At 37.8% G+C, this 14,903-nt stretch overlaps 1 protein-coding gene across 2 annotated transcripts in view; it reads left to right on the top strand.

Moving 5' to 3' along the window:
* Positions 1-14,903, top strand: part of slc5a6a (solute carrier family 5 member 6a) — a 33,488-nt gene that overhangs the window by 7,421 nt on the left and 11,164 nt on the right. The window contains exons 2-12 of one of the 2 annotated variants that reach the window (XM_088624887.1): positions 1,182-1,319; positions 3,260-3,418; positions 5,994-6,446; positions 7,669-7,734; positions 8,496-8,547; positions 9,010-9,077; positions 10,279-10,433; positions 11,093-11,233; positions 12,065-12,194; positions 12,332-12,420; positions 13,149-13,261. In XM_088624887.1, the coding sequence (XP_088481013.1) occupies positions 6,099-6,446; positions 7,669-7,734; positions 8,496-8,547; positions 9,010-9,077; positions 10,279-10,433; positions 11,093-11,233; positions 12,065-12,194; positions 12,332-12,420; positions 13,149-13,261 (1,162 nt within the window). In that variant the 5' untranslated portion in view covers positions 1,182-1,319; positions 3,260-3,418; positions 5,994-6,098. The remainder of the gene's footprint in view (positions 1-1,181; positions 1,320-3,259; positions 3,419-5,993; positions 6,447-7,668; positions 7,735-8,495; positions 8,548-9,009; positions 9,078-10,278; positions 10,434-11,092; positions 11,234-12,064; positions 12,195-12,331; positions 12,421-13,148; positions 13,262-14,903) is intronic. The other variant, XM_088624886.1, reaches the window with a different exon arrangement.

The following is a 14,903-nucleotide window of genomic DNA, read 5'->3' as shown; positions in this document are numbered from 1 at the left end:
CTCATATGAAGAATGGCATTTTTTTACAGCATAGAATTCACTATACTTCAACATTAGGATCCAAACAGACCACAGGGTGAGCACTCCCTACTGGTCCTACTTACACCTCTTCCAGCAACAACGTTAGCTTACCAAGAGGTCTCCCATCCAGGTACTGCCCAGCTGGCTCACACCAGCTTAGCTTCAGTGTGCTGCCAGTTGTGAGTTGCAGGTGATGATGCAACCACTTAATGATTTATAATGTGTTCTGTAACCATGTTAGAAATAAGCAGATTAGTGTCCTACTGTAGTGGACATTGTCAAGTTGAAAACATTTCAATATAAATTGTCTTTTAAGAGTATTTTAAAATAAGGAGAATGAAAACATCTAGACACATATTCCGTATATATGTTCCACTTGTGTTGACTTGGCCATGAAAATGGACTGAAAATTCAATCATATTTCTTTCCATCATCTTAGCAGTGACAGTGATTGGCAAGAATTTAATTGTTCAAAATCAGTGTTGGAAATGGGAATCCTCTAATCCTACAGTGTCCAGGTCTCTTAGTAGACTTAGTCAGAAAATTCCATTGGGGTTCTTTTATTTAAGAAATTCCAACCACCTGCTGTTTTAGTTAAGTATTCTTTCAAACCTCTGCTGCCTTTTAATCCTGTATTTCATAATTGTGTGCAAAGTATTCTATGAAGTTTGGGAAAGGAGCCAGCTAACTCCTAGGATTATAAAAGGCCACAACCCAGGACATGTCTGAATGGGATCCCAGTGCAAACCTAAAGAATGTCTCTTGGCACTAGGGATTTTAAACTGACAAGTTGTTTGTGCACTAAATTAAAAACCAGTCTATCTTGCAGCATTGAATTTGTATTAAATTGGCCTTAATGCTAGTCACATTTTAGTTTTATGTCAGATTTAGCAGAAAAATAGACTAATGTGCACCTGGATATGGCATGTTGCAGTTCAGCAACTTGTGCTTTCTTTTGTTTTATGTTTGTTGATTGCCACAGTGACTGAAGTGAACATTTACTTTTAGAGCTATGTATGAAGAGATAGGAATAAGCCTTTGGCCTACAGGAGAGGGTAATGATGATAATACCATGTTGTTCTTAAGAACCTTGCCTTTGTGCACCCATTATGTTTGCTTGAACTGTGAATAGAGAGTCAGAGTGTTCCTTTTCATTTCAGCTTGGCTCAGGTGTTCCAGTGTGAAAAGGCTGTTAGAGTTTAGGTTTACTGGTACACTATTGGGTTGAAGAGATCCAAAATACAGTTGGGCATGTCAAGGTTTACTCTTCTTGCATGTCTTTTGAAGACGGTAAAATGGTGAGTTAAAAGTTAGAGAGAATAAAATGGAAAACATCCGCAAATCTGCTTCCAACTTTCTTGCTGTGAAACAGATGATGAACTGTAGCTATAACTTTTAAAACAAAAACTATAATAAGGACTTTGTAACATGTTACATTCAGTCTATAAGATAGTAACATATTATTGACATAACAAACATATAAGAAAGGTTGAAAATAGGCTTACAGACCCAGGTTAACTGTTTTGTATCCTTTTAGCCTGATTACCTGAGAGTGCTATGAACCATTCTTTTGAAAGGTTCTGTTTGCTAGCCTCCCTCAGTATGATCTGGATATCCCCAATCTCTGCAAAAAGTGATTCTTGTTCTTGTTTCTTAATATAGACTGTAATATAGAATATCAGTCAATGTATACATATCCTTTAGTAAAAGTCACGAACACTTTATCTTATGAGTCCAGAAATGACTAGATCATTGAAATTGGGTGAAAGGAGGAGCAGTCACCCACTAGTGCTGTCTATCAGTCTTAAGGTAAATATTTTTAAAGGCATGATAAGCACAGAATAGTCTAGAGAACAAATCTTATTTCCACACTATAACCTTCTTTTAATTTGCCTGAGGTCTGTGTGTCCACAAACTGATTTTTTATCATGCTTGCCTGCAATTGAGAGTTAAGGGCAAGTAAAAACAAAATCATTCCTCAGATTTTTTTGTTATTCTTGTTGCTTTATCTTTTAGCACAGAGTCTTAGCTCATATTTTGATTCTGATGGTAAGAGGTCAGGTAGAACAGCCCTTCCATAATAAATGGTTATTATGTCACTGAGATGTTGAAATATTTGGCTGTGTGCCTAATTTGCTTGGTTGTTAAACAGTATATTTACTATTTTACTTGATGCATTTGGCAGAGTGTAGCAAAGGAAGAAAGCTCCTCCCTGTGATAATCAAAATGCCTAACCAGCATTCCTCAGTTAGGATAAGCTGCTACAGTCTGGACAAAGACAAGACTTTGAACAAAATTTGGACCTTGAGCTCCAGAAACCTGTAACCTCTGCCCAGGTTGTTAAACATGACCATATATTTTTCTTGCTCAGTTGGCCATAAAATCAAGTTGAAATTTTAAAATGTTTTAATTGGAAGATTTTTTTCTTCCCCAAGGGTGAGGTCACAACATATCTTGTGCCCAGATATTTATTTCAATTTAAAAAAAATCGGACAGCTTTAAGGTTGTACAGCAGAAAGAAATACTTTATCAAAAAATAGTAGGTGAGCTCTTTGGTTTTTGTAAAAATGTTGTAAAAGGTTCAAAGGCCTAAAATAGAGGTAGTCAAATAGAAGTCCTTAGCAACATTTCATGGGGTCAACAGTGTTACTCAGTAATCATTTTAGTCCGTTTTGTATGAACTCTCAACTGTTTGAATTCTTCTTCAGATCTACAGTATATTAAACATCACAGGAAACCTATGACTTATAACTGCTGACCCTATGCTATAATTTATAATCATACAGTTTCTTGTGACTAAGTCTCACAAGGCTGTAGTAGCATTATTCTTATTTCCCAGAGACAAATAAAAGGTTAACAGAAGAGGCAGAACCATCAGTCATAAGTCAATATGGTCAGTTGATTATCAGAAAGAAGTCACTCTCCCATGGACAGTAAATTGTATTGTCGTATATATGGTATGATGTTATGAACTAGTGACCATTAGAATTTTTATGAAATGATGTGTGTAGATCCTTTTTCCAGCTGTCCTTATAACAATTTTATTATTGCTGGTTGTTTGTACATGTCTGTAGATTTTTTTTCTGAAATGACTTTTCAGAAAATTTCAGTATGGTACCCACATGAATAACCTTTTTTTAAGATTTGGCCTTCTTCATGAACATAACTGAAACACCTGTAATTAATGTGAACACCTATAATCTTACTAGTGAAATAAGGTGGGCCTGTTTTCTTTCAGGTATGCATCATTTCTCTTGTGACGGTCTCTGCTGGGTGACTCAAGTGTGCTGTGCTTGCTCTGTCGGCAAATGAGATAAGATCCTTCCGTGATCAGTCAGAAACCTGGTGTTCAGGGCTGCTTCCAATCAGTAACTTTACACTAGTCTTGACACTTAAGGTAAGGTATTTTTCGATGTACAGTATAATAATATAATAATTTTCTCAAGAATAATTCAGGATTACAGATTTTTTCCAATTAATTTAATTGATTTCCAAGCATACTTTTGCAACACCTCATTTTCTATAAATATATGTCAATCATTTGTTGACAAAATTCATTTAACATGCAGTACAGCCCTGCAACTCTCTTGTTCGTTTTCTGTTCCCTCTTTCTGAATGACTTTTGCCAATCATGCTCATTTCTAATTCATTTTAAAGTGAAGCCAAGGCAGTCAACAAGGATTTACTGTGCATACAGTAGTAAACAACAAAACAATTTGATACACATGAAAATGAAACTTTTATTCAAACATTTCAAAGGTCAACGAATGAAGGAACATCTTTATCCCAACATGTCAGAGTTCGGTGAACACAATGCCACTGCTATGTCACTGATGCATTTTGATATTTCACCCTACCTTTCTCACTTTCAGCAGCTAAGAATTGTGCTTGTCAGATCTATGTTTTGGAAAAACAATGACTAATTTATCTTAACAGCTACTTTTTATATAGTGGTGAGGTGGAATTTGCATAAGTTACTAATTAAGACAACGTATGTTAATTGTTAATAGAGTATGAGAAATCTTTAAAATATTTTGGTCTTTGGCTTAGTGATAGGTAAAATACATACAGGTACCTGTAATGAGCTCTTGGTAATGTTTACTTGGCCTTATTTCTTAATCTCACTGTTACTTATTGTCCCACGTCAAAGAAAATTAAGCAAATTTTCTTGATGCAAGTATCTCAGTCCTGTTGGTTCTTGAAAAGATCAGAAAATTCTCTTTCAGTTTTTCAAGATACATCTTTCATTGGTTCCAGATACCTTTGTACTGCCTGTTGGTTGTTTGTTTTTTATCACTTAAGTAAGATGAAACCAAAATGATTATTTTTAGGAAATTTAACAATCTATAAACACCCATCCATTATCTAACTGCTTCATCCAATTTAGGGTTGCATGGTACAGTAACTTGTCTTGGCAAGCAGCAGGTGCAAGGCCAGGATACATCCTAGAAAGGATACCATTCTCTTACAGGTCACACGCACTCACACCAGGGCCTGTTTTCTCAGAAGCCAATGAAGCTACCATTATATTTTTGGACTGTGAGTGGAAAACAGATCACCTGGAAGAAACACACGAGAACACAGGGAAAACAAACAGACTCCACAGAGCTAGCACCCCAGATGTGGAATTGGACCCAGGGCCCTAGAGCTGCGAGGCAACAATGCTAACCACTGCACTACCCATGCCGTCCTTCTAGAAACATAATGCCAGAAAATTGAAGTGCATTCCTGAAGATTTTCATATCCATTTTCATTCCCAAACTGTGTTTTTTTCCAAAGCGAACAACTAGCTCCTGGAGCCACTATACAAGCACTTCTCTTTAACTTTAATTATTTAATTCCTTGCATTTGTGTGGGGCTTTTCATCTCAAAGGATCAGAAAGCAGTTTGCACACAGGAGAGGGCTCACTATATCCACCACAGAATGGCAGCACCTTTCTGTGTGTAGCATGGCAGGCATTTTGCACCGGAAGCCCCACTACATAACCAATCAGAAAGGAATGTGAAAAGGCTCTTCACCAATTAAGGGGTGTAGTGGTTCTTCTACTGAAGTAGCATGGATTGGAGGACTCAAGTGTATAAACCATAATCTCTCTAGTAGACGAGAAAGAAGATAGTCAGCTGAGGACTGACCAACCTAGTGTTTCAATCATTCGCTCCCTAGTTTGGACCTTAACCTTAGCCCTTGAACTTTAGATCTTTTAATTGTTTATTACACCAGCGGATCCTGTTTGGCCAGGAGTTGACTCTCAGGCCTGGAGAGTCTCTCCACAGCCTGACACAGCAACTATTTTAATTTCCTTACAATTTCCGTTTGGACTTTTCAGAATCTCTGAACCTTTGTCTCTCAGAAATACCTGGGTGTTATCCATACCCAAGGCTTTACCGATCTAGCGCCCTGGGAGCAGGCAATCTCGATACTGTCCTGTTATCCTTTTATATAGGTAAAAATCAGCTGGCTACATTTGACACTGATTTCTCTAATAAACACTGATTTATTGTCAGCTTCTGAAGTGTTTACACTCCGCTCTCAGTGGTCTTACACGAGCTCAGCACCCTGCTTCTTCACAGGGGAATCATTAGGAAGGCCGGGCTATAAAAGTCTAGAGTGCAATTTAGCTTGTACACTGGGTTTAACACCCCTACATTATTAAAAATACAATGGAATTTTTAAACACCAAATATTCAAAACCTCAGTTTAACATTTTATCCAAAGTATGAAACATCCTGTAGCAGAGTGTTCCAATAACCGTACAAACATACAACACTGTGTTGAACAGATCCACGCTTGCTTAGCTCCTGAACTCTGACAAGAACAGACTGCATCTCTGTAATGCTGCTGTAGATGTGCACCTGTATTTATTGAAGTTCCACTATTCTTTGCAGTAAAAATGTTTCAATTTAAGAATGCCCTCTGGGGAAGATACATTTGACTGACACAGAACATTGTCGCCTCTCCTCTTGTGTTGCAGCGTGGTGCCTGACCTGTGAGTGCAGAGTCTCCGATGGGCGAGCGATCACAGAGGTTGTTTTCAAAGTCTGTGTAGTGTGCCGTTCTGCAGAGGGCACCCTGGTCAATGGCAGCCATGGTAGAGATGAGGTTCACCCTAGTGGACTATGTGATTTTTGCCCTCCTGCTCTTGCTTTCCTCGGGCATTGGGCTCTACTATGCCTTCTCAGGGGGCCGCCAGCGCACGATGCAGGAGTTCCTGCTGGCGGACCGTAGCATGAGCTGCTTGCCTGTGGCCCTGTCTCTGCTCGCCACCTTCCAGTCTGCTGTGGCCATTCTGGGGGTACCTGCAGAAATCTACACCTCCGGCACACAGTATTGGTTCCTAGGCACTTCCTATGTGCTTGGGCTCCTGATTCCTGCACACATCTTTATTCCTGTGTTCTATCGGTTGCGGCTGACCAGCGCCTATGAGGTAAATGCAAACCCCTTCATCTTATCCTCTCATTGAAGTCTGCGCGATAGCCTTCTCTGTGTGCTTGGGTCATGTTTTAATGAGAAAGGAATTACATGCTTAATATATCATCTTAACTGCATCTTAAAAGACTACCTTCTTCGGCTCAGTAGCTAATGAGGAGATGGTTACTAGCTTATCTAGAAGCTTTTATATCTGAATCTGCTTATGTCTCCTCCTTCCCATTGTCTGAATCTAAGCTCCACTCTGTTCTGTCCGCTGATGAAGCCTAGTAAACAGTTTTAGTTTTTCTGGCAGGAGACTTCTTCTTTAGGCAGAAGAAGCTTTATCAATACAAGGAAAACATGTGACTAAAGTATAAGTAAAGTTCCCATGTAGATTTTCGCTGGTAAATATGTGTGGTGGAAGTTACTCCTATATGCTGATTTCATTGAAGACCTTCATTGGTTAGAGTGATTGTAAATTAAAATACCTATCAAATATGGATGGTCACATACATGATGATTTAATTAAATAAAGACATAAAGGCCTGCAATGCTAGTTACTTTTATTCCATGAGCACAGCATTACCTTATACCCTTCACAAACTCCTTGCAAAGAAATACACTTCTTTCTTGTTTTGTAATTTCCTATATTCCTACAACAAAGAATTCCTGAGGTGTATGATCTACTAGAGCACTGTTCAACATATACATTTAGATATGCTACCTGTTTTCAAGTTTTTTCCTCCTTTGGAGGACATTGTTCTGTATATGTCTGATTAGGCAGCTGTGTCAGCTCTTCAGTTACAAGTCAAGATTATTTCCACGCTGAAAAGTAAAAAAATGATAAAATACATTGTTTCATCTGCCAGCCTTTTGGGGGGGTGACACACAGATGAAATTATGTTTTTTCTTCTTTTTTCTTAGCATGGACTTAACCTCTGCTCTTTAATTATTCTTTCTTATTTCACTACTCTGCACTCTTTCCGTAAAAAAATATCTTCTCTGTTGTTACTTCATTGTAGAGTTTACTAAAGGTTCCAACCCTTTGTCAGTGCTCCATGTGTTCCACTCGCATTGCCCAAAACAAATATAATCGTAAGAGAGCCATGTGATATGATATAGTACTGTATATTGATATAATAATTTCAATTACATTTATTGAAAGACGTTTGTAAATATCATCTGTTACATCAGGTGTGGTCCTTGCGATCTGAAATGACTAATATCTTTTTCTTTAGTATCTGGAGCTGCGCTTCAACAAAGTGGTTCGACTTTGTGGAACTATAACCTTTATCTTTCAGATGGTGAGTGTTCATCCACTTTGTAGCTTTATCAGAATTATCATTGTCTATATTATAGTTAAAAAAAAACTTGCAATATAAAAGGATGTTGGCCAAGTGAAAATTATTGTTGTTTTGCTTTTCATGTAAGGGAAATAGGTCTGTAAAAAATTAAATGATTTAAAGAAACCACAAACAATTATGTGCGTAAAATAGATAGAGGAAGTACTGTAAATAAATTCAAAGAATTTAGGAAACACTTTAGAGAGAAGTTAAGGACGGAATAATTCCTCCAATATTCCCAAAAAACATTCAAGAGTTTTTGTTTCATACGTCAACATGTATAAGTCAGGGATAGAGGACTTTCAAATGAAGTAAACTCTTATGTCAAATTTGGAACTGCAAATACAAATGGCATCACCAGTACTCAAAATTCAACTAAGTCTGTAAAACTGATTCTGAACTATAACAGAAGCAACAACAAGGAGCTGGGAAATTCTTGATTGATTCTGTGAGCATGATATAGAGTTTGTGTCTATTTTGAGATCTATTCAGTAGAGTTGGGGAAATTTGATAAAATACATAACACCTTCTTCATCTTTGAAGCTCTGATCACACTAGTATCCAGAGTGTATTGAATGTGTTTGTACTGTATTGATTTTTTTCTGTATAACACTGCACAGCAATAACCAGGGAAAACAGACAATAATGTGGATGTAAATACAGCAGGCTCTGTATTGCTAGGTGTACTTGTCTGACTATACAGTATGTGTCCCATTTTGCAGGTGATCTACATGGGTGTAGTTCTCTATGCTCCTGCACTGGCTCTCAATGCAGGTAAAAGAAGCCCTCTGATGCCTGCTTTTAAACATGCTGTGTAAGAAACAGTACAAAGTGATATATAAAATTAATTAGCTGAAAAGGAGAAATATGAATACTTACACAAGCTTGTTTTTCAATGTTCTTTGGTGTTGCACATCTTTTGTCACACATAAACATTTTTATAAACAATTAATATTTTTAATCAATATCATTTGTTCATACTGAGAAATGTTTGTTTTTAAATACATTAGTAGTGTGTATAAATGCTGATGTTTTAGTCATTTAAAAAGGTCAGAACAAATGCTATATAATCTGAACTGAAAGATGCTCCTATACTTCAAAATTTCAGAAATCTTCTGTCAGGTGTAAACCAAAATGAAAATAGATTCCTGAAATTGTTATCGTTATTTAATAAGTGGGGACTGATAAACCCTTACTATGAGATACTAAGCCCTTTGCTTTTTTTAATGTCTGTAGTTACAGGCTTTGACCTTTGGGGAGCAGTGCTGACTGTAGGTCTGGTTTGTACCTTCTATACTGCGTTGGTAAGTGAGGAATCTGGTGCTGCGGACTTCTGCAGTCTCTTACTCCCACAGTCATCACTACATCTCTGTTGATGGCCAAGTCAGAACATGTCAAGACTGAACCTTTCAGTGCCCCCTGTTTATGGGGCTCTATTGTGATGTGAAATTCAATGCCCTCTTGTGAAGGTGTATGTGAGATGGCAAATCCTGTTTCTAGAGTGTTTTCAGTCATGGCAAGAGCAAACAAATTGATATTGAAAATTTGAATTGTAAAAGCTTGATTTTGTACACTTTTTGGTTATACTGTATTACTATAAAGACATTCTCTACATTTAGTTCAAGTAGGTAGGTGCGTCAGCATGCGTAGGCTTCCAAGGAACAGGTAACAGGTTTATTCCATGCTGAAAAGAAAAGAAAGGAAACGCAACGTTTCAGGTGTCTCACACCTGAAGAAGGCTCCACAGCCACCGAAATGTTGTGTTTCCTTTCTTTTCTTTTCTTTTAAGCATGGGATAAACCCGTAACCTGTTCTTTTGCATTCTCTACATTTTCTCTTTTGGACATGTTTTTTCTTCTTTTATTTACAAGATGTTAGGAAACAGAAACTCTCTGGCAAGTAGCTGTTTTATAATACATTTGCTGCAGGTGACTTCCATAGAACTCCATAAGGTCTGCTAATATACAGTAGTCAAGAGCTTCCTGAAAGGACATGTTACTAGTTACTTCAAAGTCAGCAAGAATTTGGGGAAATAAGATTAGAATGCTACTTAGATATCAATGTGTGTAGATTTCTTATGATTTTTTAATTGAAAACGATTCCTTTGATGATGTTCTCTGAAGCTTGCCATGTATTCTGCATGTTGTACTGTGCTGGGTATTATTGAAGACACCTCTCACATAATCATTCATGCTAAGAAATAAAGATGAAAGAGAATGCATTTGATGAAAAAGACTTAAAAGATAGGAGATTCATAAAAAAAAGTCCTGCAATAGTCTCTTTTTATGGTAAAGTGGCTCTATGTAAAATATATTAACAAGACAGTTCAGTGTGGGTCTCATGCAAAGTAGGAAGTAACCACACACTTTATGTTAGGGCCAATATAAAACTGGCCCTAACTAAAACTGGATTTTCTGGTTCAAGAGAAATAATATTTTTTCAAATTCCAACATTTGCCAAAAAATCATGATTGTAGCTTTGTTGTCATGTCTTATCTGTTGGCAGGGTGGCCTGAAGGCGGTGATTTGGACGGACGTTTTCCAGACAGTGGTGATGTTTGCTGGCCAGCTAGCAGTCATTGTGGTTGGAGCGTACCAAGCTGGAGGGATTGAAGCTGTCTGGAAGAAAGCACAGGAGGGGAATCGCATCTCTGGACTAGAGTGAGTACCCATTAGGGCATTCTGTTGAAGCAGTTGAGGCAGTGTTGCCCACCCCTGGTCCAGGTGGACCTCTATGTCTCCTGGTTTTTCTTCCAGCAGAGTTCTTAATTGACAATTGATCTCAGTTTTCTGAGGAAAATTTTAAAATTAACTTTCAGCTCTTAAAACATTGATTAGGATTTGGAATTGGTATTATTGTTTTCTGAGTTTGAGAACTCCCCCTTATTATTGTGTATTGCTTGTAATGTAACATACTGGACTTTAATTCATTGGAATTCCTGCCTGTATTTATTCCTCCAACAATGATCACTTATGAAGAACTGTGCTGTCAGAGTGCAGAAATAATAGACTTTATTCAGTCCCTCCTTGACTTTACTTTAGCTTTTCAATAAAAATGACTATTCGACTAAATATTTACATGAGTTGGAAAAACGTCTATGGGAAAACTGGTGTTTACTGTCTGATTTAACAAGCGTAGGCTTCAGTATATTTTCTAGAACTAAAGTCTGACTTTATTTTTCATTAATCCTTAATCAGTCTATTGGTTCGAATTCACAAGTAAGCCTTCGACCAAATTAATGTCCTTAAGATTGTGCAGGAATAGAAGATTGCCGCTGAGGCTCTGTCCCTTCTGACCCGTAATCCTTCTGGCTCCACAGTCTTAATCCTGACCCGTTGGAGCGGCACACCTTCTGGACACTGGGTGTGGGAGGGGTCTTCATGATGCTTGCACTGTATGGGGTGAACCAAGCACAAGTGCAACGCTACCTCAGCTCCCGGACTGAGAAGGAAGCCATCACGTACGTTAAGGCCTTTTATTTACTTGTCACAGGTTTCCTTGAGGACTGACAAATAGTCTGAGGCACTCCAGCCTTACCTTTTGTGACACTAGTTCAACTGTGACGTCACATCAGTTAATAGACACCTAACACTAATAAAAGAACATTTTCAAATTCTTGTCCTTCAAATCTAGGCTTCTTACTTTCTTGTGTCATGTTTCTGTTCAGTTCAGTAATGGGTGATTTGTGTTTTTTATTTGGTGGATCAGTCACAGCTTAAGACAGGAGTGAAAATATTGCTGGTTCAAGTATGGCTGTGTTAGCCTGTTGAAAAATGTTTGATGAGTTGTACTAGGTGATCTCTGTTGCAGTTTGGGGGCTTATGAGTCTTTGTCAGTGGAAACAGCTGTGACGGGCTTATTCTGAGACAAAGCTGATAATTGTTGGACATTGCATGTAAAGAGTTAAGTTAAATAGTAACTGTCAGTTTCCAAATTTGTCAATATAAAATGGAAATGTTTTTTGGCAATTCTACATTTCAGGAGATAATTAAATGGTGAGTCAATAAACTGCAGTCTAATCCAATTATATTTCCTTTAAGATGTAGATATTTAATTGGTTACTGAATACTTGTTTGGCTAGGTACTTCTGAATAAAATGGTTGTTGTTATGAATTACATTGACATTTTAATTCACAAGTTTGATTATAATTAACAAAATATAGATTAATATCTAACAAAAAGAAATCCTATTGTATTGCAGAACATGTGGTGAAATTTGGATTCTCCTTTGATGCCTCCCTGTTAACTGTGTGTGAAGCCTCACTGTCTTGTTCTCCCCATGTGTGTGAAGGTCCTGCTATGTGGTGTTCCCTTGTCAGCAGATTGTGTTGGCCCTGGGCTGTCTAATGGGACTGGTGATGTATGCACGCTATGGGGAAGAAAGCCCTCTGGCCAGTGGATATGTTAAAGCCAAAGACCAGGTTAGTTAAGAAAAGGTATTTGCTACATGCAAATACCATGCATTTTTACACATGTTGATGGCAACGTGTATGTGAGTTTTGCTACTGTACATTCATGAGCCAGGACACTTATCTCAATAACATCCCTGTGTCTGTAGATGGTGCTGTATTTTGTGATGGACGTACTAAAGGATCTGCCTGGACTGCCAGGATTGTTTTTGGCTTGTCTGTTCAGTGGAGCTCTCAGGTACCAGTCTGTTACTCTGTTCAATTGTCTGTCCTCAGCAGTCCCTTTAGCCTCGGGCTCTCCGTCAAGATTTTCAAAGCCCTCTCCCATTCCTGCTTTCCATTTTAAATGATATGAAAATGTCGCTTACTGTGGGAGCAAGCCATAAAAACAACATCTACCAAAAACATTAGTCTCACGGGAAAAATGACTGGTTTTCACATTGGTTTATTTTTATAATCCTAAGGTGTATCAAGCATAGATCCTCTTGACAAATCCATTTGGAGTTGAACTTGTTATCCATTCTACCTGTACTGTCAGCAAAACATTCAATCCGTGGTTTTCTTTGCATCAGGAAAGAGGCAGTAGGCCTGAATTAGTTCCATGTCTACAGATAGCTCTTATATCGTGAATTCTGTCGAGAGCTACTGTGTGTAAGCAGTCATCTAACCAGGCAAAGTTTATCTTAACATCAAGATTTCCATTTTATTTTAGTTGTTTTATTGGTATTTTGCAAAAATATCGAAGGGAGCACTAATTTGATTAGTGATTTGGGGTGAAGGAACTGTATTTTAGCTTTGTGAGTACCTGTTTAATTTATAGTTTGTTCTCACTAAAAATGAAAGTTCAGAGTATAAGTGCTGTAGCAGTCCATCTTGATCTGGCAGTAGATTCTTTTGCAAGAAAAGAATTTTGATTGAGTGCTTTGCATGTCTTTATTAAAAAGCAGTATCACCTTTTCTTTCCAGTACCATTTCCTCAGCCTTTAACTCTCTGGCCACGGTGACAATGGAGGACTTGATTAAGCCCCATTTCCCTGACATGACAGAATACAGGGCCACATTGCTGTCTAAAAGCCTTGGTGAGTGTCTGCTGGGAGATGCCTGGAATTTTGAGAATTTTTTGTGTTTTTTTCTAGTCCTGGAGCACACAAGTATATACTGTAGTGTCCACTTATTAGGCACATTTGACATTACCCCACTAGTACATCAGATCCCAAGCTTCAGTTCCCTTTCCAAAGGAAAACCTCTAAGCAAGCTATTTCTTTTAGCTTAACCAAAATATGCCTTCAATGTTTTTGCTTTTTAATCTAACCACAAATCTGCAACTGTGACATCAAAACAGAAGGAGTAAGAAACTATTAGGTTTCTTATGCTGAAAGTGAAAGAGAAGAATGTGGGTTCTTGGGAAATTAAAAGAAAAGGAGCAGAGAGAGTATTATTCCTCGAAGGACTGCATCTGACCAAGAATTTAACAGTGCTTCAGGATATCAAGATTCAATTTCAGGATACTGCTGGAACTGGTAAGAAAACCAGATGATGAATGTCACACTAAGGTTCATTGCTGTTGGCCAGGGTGAATCTTTCTTGAAACAATCTGAACACAACTTTTCTAGACACAAAGTGGGGCATGGCTAAAGTGTGTCACAGGAACCCACTACATTCCAAAAATGACACTAGATGAAGAGAAGCAAAGTGCCTCTGTGTACTGGGCTCGGCCTAGAGGACTACTAGGACTACTTAAACTCCACTGTCTCTCAAGTACAAGAAAGTTTAAGTTGATCATTTGTCCAGGTTTAGCATTATTTCAACAATTTAAAATAAAACAGGACATTTTGCAATGAAAACTACAATTTCTGCAACAGGGCCAACCTTCTGGGAGTTGTCCATTGCATTTCTCTTGCGTTCCAATTTTATTTTTACACATTGGTTTTGTGTACCTATGGTTTTCCCAACTGTCATTGGTTAATTGCAATAAACAATGTAGAAAGCAAAAAGTTGTACACCAGAAGATACCCTCTTAGGAAATACATTTTACATGTGCTAGAACATCATCTTTAATGCACTACATTCTGAAGTGCATTTAAACCTGAGAACTGCACACACTTTTACAGAAGTTATGGGAGTTTATCTAGCTATGTTTTTGAGGCCAATGTTTTGTTCAAAGAGCTGTATTAAGGATTATTTAGAAAATAGGCTGGATTAGATTCACAGAACAATTAGGTCCTAGCATCGTAATGGTGACCCACTGACTAGACTAGTGGGTAAGTCTCTTGACTTAATGTGGGTTGTGAATTCATAACTGAGAGTCATATTCTGCTACCGCACCCTGAGTTTGGTACTTTACCCTGATTGTTCCAGTCCACCCAGCTGTAGAATAGAGACTTTCATAGACTGATGACCCATCCAGAGGGCATGTCACATACTCACTCTTCACTTACTGTTTTGGGAACCAGAATAAATACTGTACAATGAGCCATTGTGGCTCCAATACAGAAATTACCTATCAAGTTGCCCATGTGGACATTTGGCCTCATCTTGTTTTGGAACGTTTTATGTTCTTATAAATAAAGAAGCCACTTGGATCAAACTGTATATTAATGACAAATTATACCAAAATATAGTGACATTTCTAAAAATATATAGTAGAAAAGGTATAATTGCATCTTTCACTGTCACTGTTTATTTTCATGTCAATCAAATGTTTATTTCTCCTATTCTTCA

The sequence above is a fragment of the Lepisosteus platostomus genome, chromosome 3 (assembly GCF_059453375.1).
Source record: "Lepisosteus platostomus isolate fLepPlt1 chromosome 3, fLepPlt1.hap1, whole genome shotgun sequence".
Taxonomy (NCBI): Eukaryota; Metazoa; Chordata; class Actinopteri; order Semionotiformes; family Lepisosteidae; genus Lepisosteus; species Lepisosteus platostomus.
This window is presented reverse-complemented; position numbering and strand designations above follow the sequence as displayed.